The following is a 22,076-nucleotide window of genomic DNA, read 5'->3' as shown; positions in this document are numbered from 1 at the left end:
GGGAAACTGAGGCACAAAGCTGTGACTTGTTTTGTGACACCCCGGGGTCCCCAGGGCAGGGAGGAGGAGAAGGCAGGACCGAGGGAAGGGGAATTCCAGGTTGTTTGTTCCCTGCCCCTGTTGGATCGTGGGATGAAACTTCCCTTTCTAGGACCCTGGAAGCAGCTGGGTGAGACCCCAAGGAATTTGGCAGGGATCCAGCCATTCCAGCAGGAGATGGGAGACAGGGAGGGGGGCAAAGCTGCCACCCCTGCAAGGAGAATCAGCCAAAACGGTTAAAAACAACAGCAAAAAAACCTCACCCCAGACGTAAAGGGAGGTCTGCGCTGTCACTGCTCTGCTGGGGTCCCCTGGAAAACCCCTGGAGAGCTGGGAATTTCTAGTGTGGGTAGCAAACAGCTGTGATCCCCGCCAATCCTCCCTAAACCTCGAGCAGTGTCTTGTAAATCTTTAATTACAAGCAAATTGCAGCCTCCACCGGTGAGGGGCTGATGAATATTTCAAACTGCCACAGCCCCGGATCTGAGGGGACTCGGGGAGGGCAGATGGGAGTGACAGTTTATTATTAAACACCAGATCCCGGCTCCTGAGCAGATAAATAATGCAGGGCCCGGCTGCTGAGAGGGGGGAAATGGCTGGTTTTGGGGGAGGAGCCCTGGGCTCTCCCCCCCCCCAAAAAAAAAAAAAAGGAGAAAGTGGGGGATAAAAGAGCCTTTTCTCCTGTTTTTTGAAGCAAAATGCAGCGTGAGCTGGAGAAGCCAGAGGGGCTGGGGGCTCCTGCCCCCTCCTCCTGTGTTTTGCCTGGAAATGGCTTTGAACTGACAGAGGGCAGGGTGGGGTGGGATACTGGGAAGGAATTCCTCCTCCCTGTGTGGGGCTGAGCCCTGCAGGGAGAGCAGGAGCTGCCTCTGGGGTGCTGGAGATGGAATTTGTGGTGAGCTCTGCTCAGCCCTGACAACGAAGCACTTACACACTCCAGCGATGGGGGCTGCCCTGGCCCTGCAAAGTGCTGATGCCCACCTGGTAAATCTTTAATTGGCACTGGAAGGGAACTGGGAGCTCACCAGTACAGAGAACACCATCAATGTTTAATCTGGGCACTGATTGCACAGACCAGGTTAAGGGGAAGGAGGGAGAAGACAGATAGAAGTGGCACCTACAGAGCATTAAATCCAGGGAAAGTCATCAAAGTGGATAAATAAAATATCCTGCCAAGGCAGGAGGAAGTGGTGGGGAAGGCACCAGCCCTCTGCCCTGGCACCCACCGGGCTCAGGGGGGTGTGGGGCTGGTTAAACAGGGGGCAGAGCCTGAGGAACTGCAGCCTGCTGGTCCCCACAAAGAGAGGGGACAGGGAAAACCAGGCCCCAGCCATGGGATTGTCCCTCAGTGCCTTTTCCTGGGGGTCTGTGGAGCCTGGAGGGAGGGAGGGCTGCAGGGAGCTGCCAGTGCCACGCACAGCCAGTGGGTGCCATCTAGTGAGCTCCCTGCCTCCTCCAGGGCTGCTGCCACCCTGCTCTGGAAAATAACATAAAACAGCAGGAAAAGGGGTAAAAACCCCTGGCACTGCCACAGGACAGTGAGGTGCTGGTTCCCCTCCTGGGAAACTGGATGTCAGAGGAGAGGGACTGGGAATGGGCTGGAAAAGCACCCAGCAGGGGTTGCACCAGGAGGGGAATGCAGAGCTGCTGCTGTTCCTGCTGGATTTTGCACACACAGACGTTGGAGCAGGGCAGACACACCCCAGGAAGGACAGTCCCCCCCTCCCTGGAGAGGACACACAGGAGGATCCCAGGCTGCTCCATCCCAGGCTGCTCCTGGAAAGTTTCCCCCCAGACTGCAGAACAAATGAAAACAAAACCCACGGGATCGGAGAATGAGCTCGATTTAATTAAATTCATCTTCTGCAGGACACAAAAAAAATAGGGTCAATTTTGTGGTACAAGCCTTATTTAAATAGTGCAAACACACAGGTGATGTTCAGCAAGAGCTGCTGTTTGTCACTGGTGGGGGCACAGTGGGATGGGGGGGGGGGTTTTCCTCGACAAGGAAAATGTGCCTGGGAACACCAGGCTGTGGGAGAGGGACATGGGGAGATCCAGGAGGGCACCACTCTTCCCAGAAGAGCCAGACTTGACCTCTGCCAGAGGTACAAGGTGTTCCTGCTGCCTTCGTGGATCTCCTGCTGCTCCTCAGCCGTGGCTGTGCCCTCTGGGAGTTGGAAGACCCCCCCAAAATCCTTTCAGGGTTCCAGGAGCTGAATCTTCCTGAAGCAGCTGCTCAGGTGACAGGGCAGGGGTGTCCCCACAGAGGTGTGGGCAGCAAGAGCACCTGGCTGGGGTAAAACAACACAGAAACAGGAGTGCAGCCACCACAGCTGCCCGTGGCCATCAGGGGAAGGTGCAGAGGGGGACTGTGGCTCCCAGGAGGGCACAGGCAGGGCCAGGCCTGTCCCCAGAGGAGCAGGGAACACTCCAGGCACTGGGCACGGATCATGAAGGGTTTGCAGAGCTGAGGAGCTGCTGGTCTGCAGGTCAGCTGTGCTTCTGGAGCTGTGCCAAACCCGTGGGTCTCACTCTTGGGGCAGCATCTCCCTCTCAGGGATCCCGACATTGCTCATGCTGGGGGGGCAAAGAGGATTCACAGGACTCGAGGGATTCCTCAGTCAGCTTATGGATAAAGAGGTGCAGAGCAGTGCCCTGGCTCCTTCTTCACTCATGGAACCTTCCAGAATGGAAGGCCTCTAGTGAGAGCTCTTCTCCTGGAAGATGAAGCTCAGAACAGGCAGAACCCCAAGGGGCTTCGGGACACTTGGTTTCTGCTCCATTTCCACTGCCATTTGTCCCAGTGCCACTTCCCCTCTGCAGGCACAGCTTCTGAGGAGCAGAAGGGTGGAGCAGACCCTGGCAGAGCTGTGCTGTGCTCCACACCACAGCCCAGAACGAACACAGGACACAGGGCAGGGAGTCCACAGCTCCAAAGGATTCCCTCTGTGCAGAGGCTTTGTTTGGGCTGAACCGGCTCATTAACACCCCTGAGCACAGGAGGGACTTTTGGAGAGCTGAAGGGAAGGCCGATGAGCTGCGAACAAGTCACTGAGCAACTGAGAAGAGGCACTTCAGCTGGAAATACTCTGGCTGTGCTGACCTCTGGCTGTCAAGACACAGTTTACAAACACATTTTCACGCTGCAGAGCACGAGACCCACACACTGGAGAGCTTCAGAGCTTCCATGCTCTATTTAAATACCCAACAAAGGCAGAAATCCGGTGCCAAAACTCCTGTAAAGGAAAAACCTGACCTTACAGCCCTGGCAGCAGGTTCCTGTGAACAGCAAACAGCGTCACAGAGGGGAAAAAAAAGGCAGTAAAACAGATCAAACATTTTAGTTTGGGCATTGAAAAGATGGTTGTGCCCACAACTTGTGTGCACAGGGGTGCACTGAGGGCTACCAAGGGCCTCTTGTCTCTTATTGCACTTCAAAACCACCGGAGAGGGAGGACCTGCTGTGAGCAAAGACACCAACGGGTAAAGGATCCCCCAAGGAGAGCATTTCTGACTCCAGGTGAATTCCTGTGGGAAAGGGATTCCCAGCACCACAGCTGAGTGCTCTGAGCTACTCCTCCACCCCCTAAAAGTGGCACCCCCTGGCAGAAGGGGCTCCTGGTGAACTGCTACACACTGGGATTAAACTTTAAGCAATAAAAGATTCTTTTCCTCCTCTCCTTCCACGCCCCAACCTGGGCAAGCCAGAGCTCCACAAAGGGACTGGCACTGCAATAGCTTATTCTTCTGGGACAGCAACATCCACTCAAGACTGTGGTGCCTTAAGGGCGTGGAAACTCCATTTAAAAACATCTAAGGAGATGGTAAATGCACGCTGTAAACAAAAATCAGAGAGACAGAACAGCACTGCACTGAAAATGACCCCCAGGTTCACCCCAAACTGCCCCACTGAAATCCCATTGAACTGGGGAAGATGCACAGGGATCTCAGTGGGATTTTGGGAGGGATGTTCAGCTCAAAACCCTCGTGACTTTTGTTCTGGTCAACTCAAATCACACCCCTTTCAGCGTGGCCAGATGTGGGCGATTCACTGCAACTGCTTTGAGCAAAACATGGGAGCTTTCAGAAGCAATTGTGGCAAAGGGGAATTCACAGTATCCAAAAGTGCCACAGTGCACCCTGCTGAGCCCTGAAAAGGGAAAAAAAAAACCCACCTGAAAAAGGGCAAAAAACACGTGGAAAGGTCGAAAAACCCACCTGAAAAGAGGGAAAAAAAGCCACATGGAAAAGGAAAACAACCACACTTGAAAAGGGAAAAAAAAAATTAAGAGGGGGGAAAAACCCACCTGGAAAAGGAGAAAAAACCCACTTGCAAAGGGGAAAAAACCCACCTGGAAAGGGGAAAAAAACCCACTTGCAAAGGGGAAAAAAAAAAAAAAAAACACAACACCAGAAAAGGGGAAAAAGCCACATGGAAAGGGGAAAGAAACCACCTGTCAGGCCCTCCCTCGGGTAACTGCAGGGGTAAAGCTGCTGATCCCATCGAGATTAAAGTGCATGGCCAGCAATTGAACAACTCTTAAGTTCAAGGAAACAATAAATCACCTTTTCCACGGGGACTGATTCCCGTGGATGGTGCACCGAGGTGCTCCGGGCACAGCTGCCACCAGCAATCCCAATTACAGCCACCAGGGAGAGCATCCCAGGGCTCCGGGAGGATGAGGGGGTTTTGGCAGTGATTTGCAGGGATTTGGTAGCACCTACTCTGGGATTTTGCAAGGAAACATCAACTCGTGGTTTGCCGGAGCCTTCTGCTGGGCAGGTTTTTGGGGGGAGGGCTCCCACTGCCCCCCCTGGACCTGCTGGGGCTGGACCAGCACGTGGAGAGCGGAAAACGAGGAGGAAAAGCCCGAGGAAGCATCAGGGAATGAGCAGGAACTTCTCCTGCCGTGTTTCCACGAGCTCCCAACTGCTGAAGAGCTGGAAGGTGAAGGTTCTGTTGGTCCCCCAAAGGGTCTGGGAAACAGGGAAAAGTGAGGGAATGGAGCCCAGCCTTGGGTATCGCCTCAGGGAAGGCTGAGATTCTTTCAATGGCAGGTTTTAACTAAGTTTTAGCAGCCAGCTCTGAAGGGCAGAGCTGGAGTGTTAAATCACAGCGGGGGGGGGGATAAAAAAGAGCAGGAGAAAATTAAAAACCTGACACCCAGCACAGCCCCCAGAGTGCAACTGGTGCTTTAAAGGAGTCACTTTTCCCCTCAAAGGCTCATGTCCTGCCTTTAAAGCCACACTGCACTCAGAAATGAGTGTATTGTGTGCAGGCTGATGAGATGAGGCACTGGAAGGTGCACTGGGAACATCCCAAAACAGGCACAGAGCTGCTGGAATCGAATCCAACCGGCAGAGCAAAGGCTGAGCTAATGCTGGACAGGCTTGAAAGCCATGTAAGCTGACAGAAAATATATTTAAATGAAAAAAAAATCAATGTAAATTAAATGAGCCAATAAGAAAGCAAAAATGCATCACTGTGTTCTCTACGTGACCTGAGACAGTTCTGGATTCAGAGTTTGGGAGGATTTGTTTCCTGTCTGGGAGCAACAGGACCTTCACCTTGCCTCAAAAGCCTACCTTAAAAATCAACCAAAAAAGATCAAAAATGGGGTTATTTACTTCACACTGCCCTCAGGAGAACTGATCCTTGGAGAAAGGGCTTATCTGAGCTGCAAACACCTGGAATCCCACCCTTCCCACCCCTGGATATTTGTCTCTATCTCAGATCAGACCCCCTCAGAAGGCATTGATTGCACAGCTGTGACTTACTGGAGAACAGCACTCCAAAAGTCACAGCTCTTCCCCAAAACTTGTCCTCCTCAAGGACCAGCTGGCAGGACAGGGAATCCCAGTGGCACCACTGGGCTGAAATGTGAAGATTTTGGCCACTTGCAGGCTGGGGCATTGACACCAGAGTGTCCCTCCCTGTTCCCTACAGGCTTTAATCTGCAGGGGCACGGGAAGGGGGACACTGCAGAGACTCCTCAGCGTGCTTGGGCAGGCTGCAATCTTAATTCTCTTTGGCTTTCATTGGCTGAGCTCTGAAACTGGGGCTTAAGTGCAAAGAAACCTGCTGGCTCCTCCTTGGAGGAGAAAGGCCTGGAGCGGCCCAGCTACCCCATGAAGATCCTGATGACCATCTCGATCTCCTTCCTGCACACTGGGCAGGGGGATCTCCTTTTCTTCAGCATCCTGGCACACCTGAAGCAGGCCACGAGGTGGGCAGTCCTGCCGTGGACGATGTTGCCGTCGCGGGGCCGGTGCTGGCACAGGAAGCAGGGGTTCAGCAGGGTTTTTATGCTCTCCAGAGACTCGATTTCTTCGTCCTTTTTACTCTCAGCGAAGCTCAGCAGAGACTCTTGGCTCTCACGGGCCCGTGCCAGGTCCAGAGACTCGATGGAGCCGCAGGGGGGTTTGGTCTCCACCATGAAGACACGGGTGGGCTGCCCAGCCGGAGCCGACAGGGTCCTTTTGCAGTCTGGCACGTCTATGCCCTCATCCTCCTCTTCTTCCTCCTTGTTCTTCCTGGCAGCAATGCTGGACAGGGAGAGGGAGTGGGCCAGCCTGGGCCAGTCTGAGTACCAGCCCTTGCGCAGGGCCCAGCAGCGGTAGCAGTACCGTTTGCCCGGGGAGTTGAACTTCTTGCACTTGGTGCATTGCCAGCAGTCCTGGGGGAGGGGAGGCCAGAAAACAGCAGTCAGTGAGGGTGCTCTGGTGCACAGCTCATCTCCTCTATGTGGGAAAAGCAGCAAAGAAGCCTCATGGAAAAAAAAAGATTTATTGCCTCATTTCTAAGTTTTCTAGTTTGATTCTCAGCACCTCAGAAAGCCTGATGAGGATTTGAGCCCCCCTGTGTGTTCTGCAGATGCAGATCTCAAACATTAAACTCTGTCCTCCCTCCCTCCCTGCCAGCCTTCAGCACTCTGCACGAACACAGTGTTCTCTGCTGGGCAGCTTACTGAATTCTCAGGATCTCACTGGGAATTCCAGGGTAGAGCTCCTGGAATCAGGAATACACTTCCCAGGCTCACTGATCACCGGGCATCTGTTGAATCTGCACAGTTAATAGAGGTTTGCTTGATTACCCCACACAGCAAGGGCAGGAGCTGCCCAAGCTCAGAGTCACAATTCAGCTGTCCAGTGCCAGGGACGTCCCCATTTATTCCAGCACAGGCCAGAAAATGATGCTAAAATCAGGTTGTTTTTGTGTCATCAGCTGCAAAGAGTCTCATGATCCACTTCTGCTGCCTTAGAACAAACCTCCAAGGCAGCCTCAGGACTGGGAGAAGAGAAGGACAGCTCAAGGAACAGAGATTTGATGTCTCTCAGGACCCACCCTGAGGGGTTTTGGGGCAGTGGGGTAGAGAGGAGCGGTGACAGCTCAGTAATTGCTGCTTGTTCTCCTCCCACCTTGTTTTGTTTCAGCAGGGAAAAGCTGTGGTGTGTCCTCTGAGAGCAGTACAAGGGCACAGACTCCAGCCCAGCCACGCCACCCTCCTGCCCAGAGCCATGGCAGTCACAGGACAGCAGGGCTGGGCTGAGCCGGGAATTCTGCCCCCATCCCAGGGAACACAAAACGAGGGGCAGCTCCAGGGCTGGACAGCCAGGACTGATCCCTGATCCTGATCCCTGATCCTGACACAGAAATTCCCATGGCAAGGGGTTTTTCCAGGGTGAGGCACTTGAGTGATTGCAAAGTGCTTACTTGAGATTTCCAGATCTCTGCCCAGGACTGTCCTCCAGATTCCACATGGAATTAACCTGATTAAAACCTGCATGGAGATCAGCACTAACTTCATCCAGCCCCTTCTTATGGCCTGGAAACCGTCACAAGAATCAGCTTCTCCTGCCACAGCCAGCAGTGGGTGTGGGATGAGCTGGCCCAGCTGGAGCTGGGATGCAGCTGCTCCAGCAGGGAATGTTGTCCTGAGGGATCACCCACCTCAGAAGCAGCTTCTGTGTCCGTGTCATCACTCAAGCACTGAGAGTCCTCAAAGTCATTCAAACACACATCCTCAGTCACCTGCAAAGAGTGGAAATGTTGCAGTGATCTCCATTTATCACGTGCCTGGCACTGCACACCCAGATTAAATGACTGGATAATCACCATGCTAATCAAGCTACTTCTATATGTGAATGAAAAGCCATTATTGTGGTGTTTTTATTCCAGAATGTTGATAATTGTTGCTGCATTGGCTTAGTCCTACTTGACTGTGGTCAATGTAAACTGAGATTTTCCTCTTTGAGTCTTTTCATTGACAGCTGGAACTGATGACACTTGAAGTCTTTTCCAACCTTAATTCTATGATTCTGTGATTTATTATTCTTGAAGATACTTGATAGAAATCTAGTAAAGTTGCTGCTGGAGGTCTGATTCATTTAAAATTAATTTTATGCCTTGAAAACACACATTTAACCCAAAGCCTGAGCAGGATAGGCATCACCTTTTGTGAACACAGTTTAAGCTCTGGGTGGTTCCAGTATCAGCACAGCACCAGGGGATCAGTTAAACCCTGGAAGAGGTACCTTTGTGTCACCTTCTTTCACTTCCTCACAGTCAAGCACCTCCACCTTGAGCCCAGCACTGCCCTGGTCCAAGGGGCACTCGTTGAGGAACCACAGGTCATCAGTAGTATCCGAAACAATGGCAGTGTCAATGTCCTGAGGGGAAAGGAACAGGGAAAACCACTCACAGCTCAGCCCAGGAGCAGCACCACAACCAGCACTCTCCCCTTTTCCTCCTCCACAACCTCCTCAGCCCCGGGCAGCTTTGCCAGGACAGAACAGGGCACCTTGCTACTCTCACACACCCCTTGTTCCATCTTCCAACTCGCAGGCACCCCCTTTTCCCAACTTCCAGCTCTGTGCTCCTTCCCCTTCTGCCTGGCCACCACCCCACAACCAGCAGAAGGGCAGCTCCTGGAGTGCAGAGGGACCTGTGAGGGCCCAGCAGGGCCTCAGGGACAGTCTGGTTCACTCAAAACCACTCAAGCAACCAACCACCTGGTGTGAAAGGCTGGGACAGGAACACACAAGGGAGAGGCTGAAAATCCTGGAGCGGGAAGGGGAAAGAAAGAACAAGAATATTTTATTGCCTTGGAACCCAAAAGAGGAGAGGAGGAGGACACAGTGCACCTGTTCCAAACGTCTACACACCTGGTTAGTCTGAATATCTGTTGATCCATTACTTCTGGACTTGTAATTGCTTCTGAGGTTGCCTAAAAACCACCATGGAAGACCAGCTACATCCCATTCCTCAAACACTAGGTCCAGTTTAGGCTTCTTGCTTTTAGAGAGGTTTTCTATTAAGTCTTTGTCTGTAAGAGCCAAGTAGAGTCTAAGTCATGCCACACCTACATTTGTTAAGAGACCAGCAGAGAAAAACATGGCCCCATCTGATTTTAGAAACCCTTCCTGCTCCTTCTTCCCCCAGTTCCTGCTGAGGGCTCTGGGGACTGTCTGTTCCTGGTGGATCTGGCAATTCCTGTATTCCCAAACCAGGCTCACACAGGGAGCAGGAAGGTAGGAATCCATGCTCCCCATCCAGCCTCCTTTTTAGCCTGTGCAGTTTAGTCTGTGATCCCAAACTCAGCATAAGTTTCAAGATAACCTTGAGTCTCTCTCCCTTCCGTGCCAGAGTCTCAAAGGCACAGACAAGGCTGCTTCTCCCTCATTTGTACATAAAGGAAATATCTCCCACTCTCATTTGATCTGGAAATACCCACACTCACAAAGACCTGCTTTTACAAATTAGGTTCCTTGATATGAAAACAACCTGAGAATAGAAAGCAGAAAAATCAGGAGCATTGCTTCCAAAAACATCTGAAATCCGAATGAGTGACCCAGGCAGAAATCCCCAGCCATTACACCAGAGGAAATGTCTCAATATGAAGGAGTGTCTTACACTTGTGCTGGATACAAAAAAAACCCCTATTGTTGTTCAGTTCCCTGATTGGTTTGCAGGTAATGACTGCAGACAGTGCAGTCTGGGCTCTGTGTGATCAGGAGAGTCCCTTGGGAAGATAAATGGATACAAGTGTAATTTCAGCATTTAAAATACCCTTCAGCAAGGTCTGTAAGATATTCCTTGGCATTGTTCAGTGACTGATGTGCTCCTGGGGTTTAACCTGCCATTTCCTTCAAAGCATTTGTTTGCTTATGAGACCAAAGAGCCCAGCCAGAAAACACATCTATCATAAAATACCTTTGGTCAACATTTGTGTTCTCTCAGTCTTTAGCATAAACTGATGGGTTTTAATGATTGTACTCCAAACCAGGGTTTTACTGGCGTCCCAAAATCCTCCTCCGGTGTTTGCTGAGGTAGAGGAGGAGCAGAAGGGCTGGTGCACGTGGTGTTGGTGCAGGAGAGCCAGGACTCACCTTCACGAGTGTCACAGTTCTGCTCCGAGGTAGACAAAGCAGAGGCCTTGCTCTCCTCCCCCGCCGTGCTCCCAGCACCAGAACCTTCCTCCTGGCTGAGCTGCAGGGAGGAAAATGCAGGTGTTAGTCCACCAGAGCTTATAGGGACAAGGGGATGTAGCACTTCCATTCCGAGTCACCAGCTGCAGGACAAGGCCAAGCAGTTATGAAGAGGAATAAAAAGTTTCTGAGCAAAATCTACATGCTATTTACCCTTGACAAAGCCTAAGGCACCTGTAATCAGCACACACACACGTACTTCCAACCTAGGAAAAATCTTTAGCTTGGCAGAAGTCCCAAAGTTGCCATCTTTCATGCAGTAAAACCGTGGTATTTGTGACTCTCTGGCCCCCAGAGTGAACAGACACCTCCCAGACCAGGCTGCCCTCACCCCAAATCACACCTGGAGACGAGTTTGAAGGTGCCAAGATTTTTCCTAGGTTTCCAATTCTGCCTGAAAGCTCGAAAAACAATCCTAACTAAACACAAAAACACCTGGTCACACGTTTTAGGAAGCTTAGTTATTTGGCAGTTCCTACTCAGGGGAAGGGATGGGAGAGAGGGGGAAAGATGTGGAAAAGCAGAGCAGGCTGGAGGAACTGAGGACTAGAAGTGCTACACCCCAGAGAAACGCGCTCAGAGACTGGAACTCTGTTATGAGGAGAACAGAGAAGGGTCACTCTGTCCCTGCCTGTGGACTCCAAGAACTTTTTCAGGAAGGTGAGGACCTGGCAGCCAAGCAGCACAAAGTTCTGGCAGTCCACCATGCACAGGTACAGAGAAGGGGCACTCTGTACAACAAAAGAAACCACCCGGCAGTGGGTTTACCTTCAGCTGGTCTTGGCTTGGCTTATCGACGCTCTGCTCCTTTGGGAGAGTCTGTGCAGCATCTAGATGGCAGGTAAAACAAGAGAAAAAACCTTCCCCAGTAATAACCATTCTCACAACACAGAGGGCCTTCACAAGCAACCAACGAGCCAGGCTTGGCAGACCTGCGAGAAACCCTTGGGGAGCAAAGCCCTTCCTTCCTCAGAAAGCACGAGGAGGCAGCAGCCCATGGAATACAGGCTGTGCCAGCCCATGGAGAAGATGAAAACTCACAGCAGGGAAGAGTCTTCCTCCCAAAGGGAAAAACTGCTCCTGTGCCTACAGCTTGTCCTGCCATGACGAGCTCCAGGGACACGACACAAGGTCTGCCAAAGGCAGGGACCCAGAGCGTGGGGAATCCCACCGGGATCAGATCCATGCTGAAGAAGGGGAACAGGGCAGAGCAAGATTTTTATAACTACCTGAGGATTCCATCTCTTTCAGGCAGGAAAAACACCTTTTTAAAGGGTGTGGGCATGAAGAACAAAGACTAGACTAAAGAAGGGAAAATTCCATGCACAGCCAGCTCTTTCCTGGGCAGCAGTGGACACATCCCTAACACAATTTAATCCAGATGATTCTGCTGGCCCCAAGAGTTAATTAAAAGACCAAGCTAAATAGCAAGAACAATCCAATTAAGAGAACTTTCTACATAACAGGAGGTGCACTTAGGAAGCCTGTCCTTCAGACAGAATGGCTGGCTAGAGAACAAAAGCTCCAAGGATGGCTCCTGCTTGCTCCCCTTTCAATTTAGCAGAGAAATTCCCTGCTGAGCGCCAGGCACACAGGAGGAGTCTGATTCACACCATGAATCACAGCACTGCCATGAAGACACTCAAAACTGTTGCTACAGGCAAAAATTAGACCACAAAGTGGCCATCAAATGGAGCAAAACCCAGGACAGGATGACATGGCTCTGTCCCTCATTGCTTCAGCTCACCTTTCCCTTCCTGCTGCCATCACCCTACAGCTCCTGCAGCCACTGGTTATTTAATACCTGAAGGAAAACAGAAGCCAAGTGGCTCATCCATCATTGCTTTGGCTCTGCAGGGACACTGGAACAGATGTAGACTCACCCTTCTACCACTTTATAAATTTTCACTGTGTGAAAAACCCTGCACTGACTGGAAGGCTCCCCTTTTAGGAGCCAACATATCCCACACAGAATGTCCCTGACGTGAGGGATTCCTAAATACACCTCGGGGGAGTCACACCTGGGGGAGAGCTGGCCAAGGAAGGTGTGAGATCAGATGGTGGTCTGATAAAGAGCCCTGTGTAAGAGCTCATTCCTCATTCTCAAGATGTGCTGCAGCCACTTTTCCTTCTCCAAGTGCACTTAAAAGGGGTCAAATAATCTGCAAAATGATGAGCTGACAAGCCCTGATTTGGCCAGTGAACTCAAGCAGCTACTGCAGAACGTGACACATGAAGAGCCCTTTAAGTCCTAAGGCACTTCCGGTTATTCCTGCGCTGGGATGAAGGAAAAGTAACACCTGGAGTGGCCCTCCCTGGGGATCTGTCCAGGGCCTGGTCTGCCAAGCTTGTTTCGTTTCAGTCACACACACACAGGTCTAACAGGACCTCCTCTGGCAGCTTTAAGGTTACCCCAGCACTGCACCACACACACACACACAGGCACACAGCAGGGAAAGGGGACAGGCCAGCAAACAGTGTCTGCTGGGATCCTCTGCTCTCCACACAAACTGCCTTAGGGAAGAGCCAGCACATCAGCAGGGAGGCAAACAGCACTCACACAGGTATTCTACAGCTTTAGGAGAGTCCACCTCAAAAGAGCCTTCTTTAGGATTGAAGCAGAGGCACCAATATGGACTAAGCACTTCAGGGCCATGTTTTTTCAGTTTCTAAATCTGCACAAGCTTTTATGCATTTGTGCAAAAATAGCCTGAGCCTTTGTAAAGAACTCAGTCCATATTATCTGCTTAGAGCACCCAGGAAATATGGCACAAGACTCCACAGCTCTCCCAGTGCAGTTCTCTCACAGGTTGGTTTTTTCCAGTGGAGATTACCAGCCCCACAATGGGAGTTGGCTGCAAGGAAGCCATCAGCCAGGATTAATTTAAGAATAAATTTCCATTTATGACTGAAGGACTTCTGATGGAGCTAGATTTGATTTCTCTTATGAGCTGGGAAAGCAACAGTGACCTTTAAAGGTTCAAGTGTCTGATTAAAGTCCAGACTTCTGGACTCGCTGGGTTTCTAGTGCTGTTATAGATTATGAAAGTATAAAATGAGGTGAGAAGGAGGAGCTGCAGCTAGGAAACTGAAAAATACTGAGAAAATCAATAATGATTTGGATGGGACACTCCAGCCATGCTGATTTGTTTATCCACAGCATTTAGCTCCCTGAGATTTGGCCATTTTAGGCAGCCACATCACTCAAACAGCTCCCTGCTCTGGCATCACAGCTACTGACACACAGAAAAGACACATACTCCGAGAGATTGTCTCAAAACCTTCATCAGCAGTTTATTCCAGCTTGACAAACATTTCTGTGTCTGGTTTTCATTACTTACCAGGTTATAGCAACACTACATTGAAAGGCCCTGCCCGGACTGTGACCAACCTACCTGTGAGCGCAGCCGCCGTCAGGTTCCGTTTCAACATTTCATACAGGGGGCTGTGGGAGGGAGGCACAGTGAGTGTTCCCGCACAAACCACCTTCACCCTGCTCAGATGGGGCCTGGAATTCCCTTTCCTTACCCAGAGGGACACTGGAAACACAGTGCAGGGGGGGTTTTGGCCACTCCTCACTGATTGTTACAAAGTTCAGCTCAGGGCTCAGCTGCAGATGCAGATTTTGCTGGAGTGAGACCAAGGGTTTGAGGAGGTGCAGGAATAAGAGGGGGAGAGATGTCCCCTCAAGCAGCTCAGTGCCTGGACCATTCCCTGGCTCCTCAGAACAAGGGGCTCAGCTCCCACGTGTCACACCCGTCCCCACCAGGGAGGTTTAAGTGACAGTGACACCAGGAGTTCGTGTCTCAGCGAGCCCCGCTCAGACAAGCTGGGTTCAAGGTGACTTTTTCCCCTACCTTGGATCTTTTACAGAGAAGCTGTCCAGGCCCAGCAGCTCTCCCAGCTGATCCCCTCCACAATAGACCATGTGCTGCTGCCTCTTGTCGTAGAGCTGCCTCACCATGATGTACTGGCCCAGGTAATGCATCACCTGTGGGTACAGAGCACACCCTCAGCCCCACCTGCAGCTGAAACCCAACCACCAAAAACCCCTGGGAGTTTAAGTGAACTCACAATGTTGGCCTCCTGCTGCTCTGTGCAGTGTGAGCCAAATCATACCTGGCTTCTTGTGCCTCCCAGCCAAGGGAGAGTTATGATTTATGACTCTGCTATAAGGTTTGGAACTATTAGCCCTGGACAAGGAGGAAAACTGAGGCCAGGATGGAAAAACAGCACCACCCCAGTCAAAAGAACGAGCTGTTCCCAAAGGCTGCCCACACTTCCAGTGCTGCCCCTCAGGACACAGCCTGCCAGGTGTAAAATGAACCCCATTAGTATCACAAAGAGGGATGGAGAGGAAACATCCTCCAGCTACAATCCAAAGTACTGTAATTCCTCTGGAATTTCCCCAGGGGAAAGCAGAGGGCATTAAGCACAATACAGGCAAGTTCCACCCCCCAACACCCACCAAAGTGACCCCGAAGTGTCCCCAAGAAGTTGCCAGCAGTGCTCCACTCCCTGCAGAAAACCCAGCTGAGTTGAAGTGTTAATCCCTACAGGTAACCTGCACTTAATACTCAGCTCTGCCCATTTAAACCATCCAATTTGTTTTTGCACAAATTTTTAGAAGCTAAATAAGTTATTTAAATGCATAAGTGTTAAATTAAGTCACAGGGCTCTGCAGGAAGATTTGACACATATAATAAAAAACCACTGCATTTAATTCTTTGCAGGCAGGATCTTCTTGTAAATCACCCTGTCATTTTTTTAATCGTGTACATATATTGCATTTTAATCTAAAAATAAATGAAAACACAGGGTCTCTCAGGTTAAGCTGACAAGCCATTTCGAGGGAAAGTTAAAAAGTATCAACTGGAATCCAATTTTTAAGGCTTTGGTACATTGAGCAGAGGGTAGCACAATGGAACAGAATCTTCTACACTCTCTCAGGAATGTGATTATCCCATCTCTCCTTTCTCTACAGAGGTTTCTGATTTTCAGGGATAAATAATATTTCACACTCTTATTCCAGTTCCTCCAGGGGCATTATGATCAATCAAGCCAGAACAGTCCTACAGGTGAAGCATCCTTACTTCACAGCTAGGGGTTCAAAGTAGAGAAAAATTAGGAGCCAGTCCCATCCCAACTCCCAGAAAAGCAGGGCCAGGCACAGCCTGGAATGTGAGCCCACCTCCTTGAGGGTGAAGGTGTCTCCTTGGGCTCCTGCTGCCTGCAGAATCCTCAGGAGTGGCAGTGTGGGCCTCACCTGGAACACAGAGCAGAGCTTTGTTGGAATGACAGGAAGCAGAGCCCTGCTGAGAGACATCCCATCACCCTGGCACAGCCACTGGGCAAGAGGAAAAAACAGCCCAGGAATCCCAGGCAGGCAGCTCCAAAGGCTCTAATCCCCCCCACAGTCCTATTAACTTGGATGCCATTCCTCCTGGGAGGGAAGGCTGGAAACTCAAGAGGGACTGGGGGATCTTTAAAATCCCTCCCAACCCAACCCAACCCAGTCTGGGATGTTTTTAAGAGGCCAGCTGTGCTGCAGCACCTTTTTCCTGCAAAAGGAGAGCAGGTCTGGCTGCTTGTCATGGACAGCATCTGTCACTCAGCTCTCAGGCAGCACCTTGGCAAGCTGTTTATTCCCCTGTTTTCTAAAACTCCCCTCCTCTGTGGATGTGCCTGCTCTGTTTTCTCACTGTGGTGTTTCTTAAATGCATTTTCCAGCTCAAACACAACAACTCGTGTCCAGCCTCAAGTCTCTTCCTCAAAAAAGCAGCTTTTGCAGTAGGAAAAAGCTCAGCACAGCTCCAGCAAGTGCTTGTACCAGCACATGGCTTTTAATAAGATGAAATTATGTGTTTGTTCAGTCATTTCTCTAATGACCACTCTCAAATGGGTTTTGAAGGAACTTCTCAGAAGTCTCCTTCAGATGAAAGGAGCAACCCAGTCAGCTGGATTGTTCTAAAATGGGCCCTCAGCTCTCCCCGTCCTGATGGAAGTGTTTGTTCCACCCTGCCCGGGACATGAGTGTTGACAATCAATATTTTGTCACTATTATCAGAGCCTATTTACTTTTTTTTTTTTTCCCATGCAGAGCAAATTGAATAAATAAGCATTGACATCAATTCTGCACAGGCCTTGGCTCCAGTTCAAAGCTTCTAAATAAAGCCTCAAATGGGAAATGCTCAACTTCCCATCAGTTTATTTCCACTCCCACCACATTCCCTCACATCGTGGGGATGTGTTTTTTTCACAAGGAATTGGCTCGGGAAGGTTGGATGCCTGGCTTGGAAGAGACTTTCTGATTTTTTTTACACCAGATTTCTGCTGTTGTTGGCAAATCTCTCTTCTCTGAGTGGCTGGTATTGAGCCACACTCAAAACACACACTTGTTATGTTGGCCTTGGCTTGTACCTGCAAATACCTTTTGTTCCAGGAACAGCTGATAACAGGAGTACTTCATGTCCAAAGCCACCTGAACACACTCAGAAAAGGCCTGGGGATGCATTACCAGGCAAAGTTTAACATATAAGGTTACAAAGCTCCAATACAGCTGTCCCAGAGTGCAGCTCCAGGAGGAATGGTGAGCATGGAATATTCCAAGGACAGGTTCAGCACAAAAACATTCACTGTGTTATTTTTCTACCTCCAGTTTTCCCTTCCTTTCCATTCCTAAATGATCTGAGAGTGAAAGATAACACAACTCCTTTGGATGAAAGCCCCTTCTCCATTAGGGTAAATTCTCCTTACTTAAATATACCTGGAGAGCTTGGATTTAATGGAAGAAATCACTGGTCTGAGGGGAAAGCAGCAAAGATAAGTGGAGGAAATAACAGCAAATTACCTGGTTAGCTTGTCCCAGAGTGATCCTGCAGGAGCTCTCAGCTGCTGGGTGCTGGGCAGGGCTGGGGGAGGCCATGGTGGCAGTGATAGCTGCTCACAGCACACACCTAAAATTGAGAAGGGTCAGGCTGAGAAACCTGGGCTGCAGTTCAACCACTTCCACCCTGGCAGAAGCCTCAGGAAAACAGGGTTTAAAATCAGCCCTGCAGTCACATCTCAAATGATGCTGTGCAAGGCTGATGGTCCTGTGCCCCCCCTGCTCTGTCCTGCCAAGGGGGGGGTTAGATTAGATAGGAAGAAAAATCTATGGTGGAAAGGGCTATAAAACACTGGCACAGCTGCCCAGGGCAGTGGTGGAACCTCCACCCCTGCAAGTGCTCAGAAAACGTGTGGATGTGGCACCTGAGGGCACAGTTTGATGATGACCATGGTGGTGGTGCTGGGTTGATGGTGGACTTAGTATGCTGAAGCCTTTTGCAACCTCAGTGTTTCCATAATTCTGAGCTGTCCCAGCCATGGGACAACTGGGACACTGCTGCTGTGGCTGCCTCATCCCTGGAAGTGTCCAAGGCCAGGTTGGACAGGACTTGGAGCAACCTGGGCTAGTGGAAGGTGTCCCTGCCCATGGCAGCAGGGGGCACTGGATGAGCTTTGAGGTCCCTTCCCACCCAAACCAGTCTAGGATTTTGGCATTCTGAGATTCTCTGCCTCTCCAGGAGTGACACAGCACGGTGAGGAACTTGGGGACCTGCCAGTGCCCACGAGGCACCAGCAAACTGTGGTGAAACTCCTGAGTCAGAGGTGGGGAACGAGGAGCTGAGTCACCAGCAGCCACCAGGAAATCCCAGGAGAGCAAGCCCTGACTCCCAAAGGAGTAGCAGCCAGAGCTGATGGCCCTCGTTAGCACATTCCCCACCTCCTTTGACTTCCAGGAGATGAGAATCTGCTAAAATTGCTGCAGATAAATGAACAGTTTGAACAGTTTCTGTGTGAGCAGGTGACAGATCCTTTCCTGGAAGGGAACAAAAGGGGAAGTCCTGCAGCTATTTGAATTTGTCTCGGTTTCAGAATCCACCCAAAGAGCAGCAATGACTCATGTTCACAGCACAGTCCATTTTCATCTGCCCCACACAACAGAGCTGAGACCTTTGAAGAGAAGGGATGGTCTAAATCAACTCCTCCCTGGGAAAAAGTACCTTGAACTCAATGGAGATGAACGTGAATCCTTGATTTTAGTCTCAGCACTAAAGCTCAGACCAATAACTAAGTCAGTGATGTGTCCCCGGACCGAGTTACAGTAAAATCTCAATTTTAACACGAAACTGGTTACAGGCAGTACTGAAACAAGCCCTGCAACTGCCTTCTTGGTAAAATTAAGGCTAAAGCACGAGATGAACTACCAAGACTGGCTCCTCAGCTTGCCTGGGTCTCTGCAACCTTGGGAATGTTTTGACTCAACTTTTAATCCATGCAGTAGTTTAATTATTTCAACTTCAATGATAATTATTTCAATTTCACTTCTAAAATCAAGACACCAGATTTGAAGGTGTGAAACTTTCCCAGAATTTTCCACCCCAGTAAATGAATTTATTTCTACACCCAGTTATCAAGACTGGGGGCCAGCATGATCAGCCTGAGTATCAGCAAAATTCCCAGAGTGCTGCCTGAGGAATGTAACCAAAGGTCCCAGTGCAGACAAAACAGGCTCAAGGTGGCTCAGTAATGACAGAAATCTGAGCTTTAGCACCAAGTCAAGCTCCTGAGCTCTGGCAACTCCTCAGTCCCTGCCCATCTATTAAAAAGGACTTTTAATGATTTTATTAGAGGCTTCTGATGGTTTTTATGGCATTACAGTCCTCTGAAGTGAGGCACTATCAGGAAGAAAATCATTCCCAGAGATCAAACGTCTCTCTAAATATTCAGGAAGGGCCGATTAAAGCATATTAAGCATTCAGGTTTGCAAATAACTTCAAGAGCGGCAGTAACTCAAAACACAAACTCAAAACGCATCTCGAAGCACTTCCACCCTCTCGCCCCCCTCAACTTTACCGCGGATCTCTGGTCGGTAACACCGAACACGAGGTGCCCGCCCTGAGCTGGAACTCCCCGCGGGCAGACTCACCGAGCGCCGCAGGATCCCCGCGGGGTGCTTCTCCCTGGATTTCTCCCTGGATTCCCGGCCGGAGCAGCCCCGGAAGGCTCTGCCCCGTCCCGCCGATGCTCCGGGCTCTGACTCGCCCTTTCAAAGGGCGCCGGGCCGGGCTGGGAGGGGAGCCCCGATAACGGCCCGGGCTGGTGTGAAACCGGCCCAGGGGGGGACTAAAAACGCTGCATTTCCTTCCCCCCCGCATTCCGGGAAAACGGCCCGGCTGCCCCCGGGCTGAGGCAGGGATCAGAGATGCCTTTAACTGTTTCAACACTGATTTCATCAGCGTTATCAGCAGCTCGTCACTTTGCCTCCGGTTTTACGGGCAAACATTTTCAGCGAGTTTGATTCTGAGTAATGTGATTTTTTTTTAATCAACCTCGGCGTTCCCGAGCGCTGAAACACATCCAGGCTCCCACAGAATCCATGGACACGGCCAGCAGGCACAGAAACCCCCCCTCGGTTCCAGCCCCTGCTCACAGCCAGGGTGCAAATCCCCGAAGAAAGGAGAAGCTTCTCGCTCAGTGAGCCAAGTTTAACCCTCCCCTACAGCTCTGCTTCCAAATATCCCACGTTTTACCTCCCAGCGCTGTGCCTGGACCAACCTGCAGCCAAGGGAGCGGAGCCCCAGTGGATTCAGAGCTGCCTGGAGCTCCAGCGAATGCCACTGGAGCGGAGCAACGCCTGAGGAATCCATGAATCACAGAGCAGTCATGAATAACCGTATTTTCCACTCGAAAACTCGACACAGACCACAGGAACAAGTCGTCTGCCTGTGCTGGGAGCAGAACTTCCCTCCCAAGAGACCAAAACCCCACCAAAGCACAGCTTTAAGATGCTTGAGAATTAAAGACCTCACCAGACCCAGGGAGTGCAAGCACAGCCCAGAAAGCTCACTTAAACTGACTCGAGCTCAGGGTTGGTTTTAGAGCCTCATTTCCAGGAAAGGATAGTTTCTAACTTGTGGGTGAAGTGGGAACACAGCAGGGAGTGTGAACCAGACACTGTGGGCTCTCCACTGGTTCGTTTTGATGGTGAGTTCAGGTGTGATAATGCAGCAACAGCCCTTCTCAAGCTTTCAAACAAAGCAAAACACTGAAAATAACTTGTAATTCCGTGTAGAGCATCACACAGAGCAGCCCTGGAGGGGAGGCCCTAAACAGGCACTGATTTGATAATTAAATCAGGGATAATTAGGTTTGTCCCTATCAGTCCCTGGGTGCTTTCATGCCTGGAAGTCCCCCCGGGAACCACCCCCAGCCCCTCACCGTGTTCCCAAGTCCCTCCACGTCCTTTGGGATGCCAGCCAAGGAATGAGGAGAGCTGCCCTCCCAGCAAAGGGAGGAGCTGCCCAGACCCTTCACTGCTTCTGGCTGGGAAGGGGCAGCAGGAAAAGATAAACCTGGGCAGTGAATGACAGAATTTAACAGATTTCATACTTTATAGACTGGCCTGACTCAAATTCTTACTGTTTTAGTTACGTGCTCTCCTTTGCTGCCTTGATACTGGCTCGGCTTCAAATGAGGAAAAATCTCCTCTGCTGGGTGGGGGTGAGATCATGGAATCATGGAATGGTTTGGGTTGGAAAGGGACCTTAAAGCCCATCCCATCCCATCCCCTGCCACTGTCCCAGGATACTCCAAGCCCCATCCAACCTGGTCTTGGACACTTGCAGAGACGGGGCACCCTCTGGGAACTCCATCCCACCCTCCCAGGGAGGAATTCCTTTCCAATATCCCATCCAACCCTCCCTCTGGCAGCGTAAACCCACTGCCCCTGTCCTGCTCCTCCGGGCCCTTGGAATTAGCCTCTCTCCGTCTTTCCCGTCGCCTCCTTCAGGCCGCAATCAGCTCACGCAGGAACCTCCCTCCTGCAGGCCGAACCCTCCCAATTCCCAGCCCTTCCCTCCCAGGAGATAAGATTTATCGCCGCTCCCACCGCCCCAGGCCCCTCCCGCCGGCACCGCCTCCTGCCCCCCCCGCCCTTCCCACCGCCCCCTCAGCCCTGCGCTCCCCGGGACCCCCGGCTCCCCCCCGGCCCCGGGCTCACCCTACAGCCGCTCCATGGGCCCTGGGTGGCCCCGGGCCGGGGGTCGGGGGGGGGACGGGACCCCTAAACCCCCCGAGGGCTCCGCGCCTCCATCTTGGCGGGGTCCGGGCCGCCGCTTCCCCTCACGGCCAACATGGCGGCGGGGACAGCGAGCGGCGCGGGGCGCGCGGCTAGAGGGGCCGCGGGGGATGTGGCGCCCCCCGGTGGGGTGGAGGACCCTGGCGCAGCGTCCCCCTCAGCCCTGCTGGAAAATGTAAAATAAGAATGAAAATGACGTTTAAAATAGTAAATAATAAACATTAATAATTATTATAAGTAAGGATAAATAAATAATATATTTTTACTTGTATGAATTTTCATATATTATCTATTATTTGTAATATATAATATATATTATGCTGTGTAATATATGTTATGTGTAATATATGTAATATATATCATACATAATTTTAAAGCAAATTATAAATACTATCAAACATAAATTAAAAAATCAAGATTGTCT

The 22,076-nt window shown here is 50.8% G+C and overlaps 1 protein-coding gene across 3 annotated transcripts; it reads right to left on the bottom strand.

Moving 5' to 3' along the window:
* Window positions 1-1,867: 1,867 nt before the first annotated feature.
* MDM4 (MDM4 regulator of p53) lies at window positions 1,868-21,712 on the bottom strand. Of its 3 annotated transcripts, XM_050326736.1 has the most exons (12): window positions 19,502-20,364; window positions 17,381-17,486; window positions 15,722-15,796; window positions 14,388-14,521; window positions 13,926-13,975; window positions 11,299-11,360; window positions 10,432-10,531; window positions 9,208-9,368; window positions 8,578-8,712; window positions 7,994-8,074; window positions 6,253-6,719; window positions 1,868-3,278 (listed from the first exon to the last, which is right to left on the bottom strand). In XM_050326736.1, the coding sequence occupies exons 2-12, from the start codon at window positions 17,453-17,455 to the stop codon at window positions 3,239-3,241; spliced, it is 1,380 nt and encodes a 459-aa protein (XP_050182693.1). In that variant the 5' UTR covers window positions 17,456-17,486; window positions 19,502-20,364; the 3' UTR covers window positions 1,868-3,238. The 3 variants fall into 3 exon arrangements, with proteins under 3 accessions (XP_050182693.1, XP_050182692.1, XP_050182691.1); XM_050326735.1 differs by lacking the exon at window positions 19,502-20,364 and adding an exon at window positions 21,575-21,712 and having other exon boundaries at window positions 1,868-6,719; XM_050326734.1 differs by having other exon boundaries at window positions 1,868-6,719; window positions 19,502-20,362.
* Window positions 21,713-22,076: the final 364 nt, after the last annotated feature.

The sequence above is a fragment of the Myiozetetes cayanensis genome, unplaced genomic scaffold (assembly GCF_022539395.1).
Source record: "Myiozetetes cayanensis isolate MyiCay16 unplaced genomic scaffold, myiCay2020 scf32, whole genome shotgun sequence".
Lineage (NCBI taxonomy): Eukaryota > Metazoa > Chordata > Aves > Passeriformes > Tyrannidae > Myiozetetes > Myiozetetes cayanensis.
Note: the sequence above shows the minus strand (reverse complement) of the source record. Positions and strands in the feature narration are given on the sequence as shown.

Bases quoted from the DNA above. Each gene is read 5' to 3' on its own strand.
- MDM4 (XM_050326735.1), bottom strand. From the start codon at position 17,455: ATGGCCTCCCCCAGCCCTGCCCAGCACCCAGCAGCTGAGAGCTCCTGC. The intron at 15,797-17,380 runs GTAATTTGCTGT...TCTGTGTTCCAG, and splicing joins CTCTGGGACAAGCTAACCAG to GTGAGGCCCACACTGCCACT. The intron at 13,976-14,387 runs GTAGGGGAAAAA...TCCCTCCCACAG, and splicing joins TTCTCTGTAAAAGATCCAAG to CCCCCTGTATGAAATGTTGA.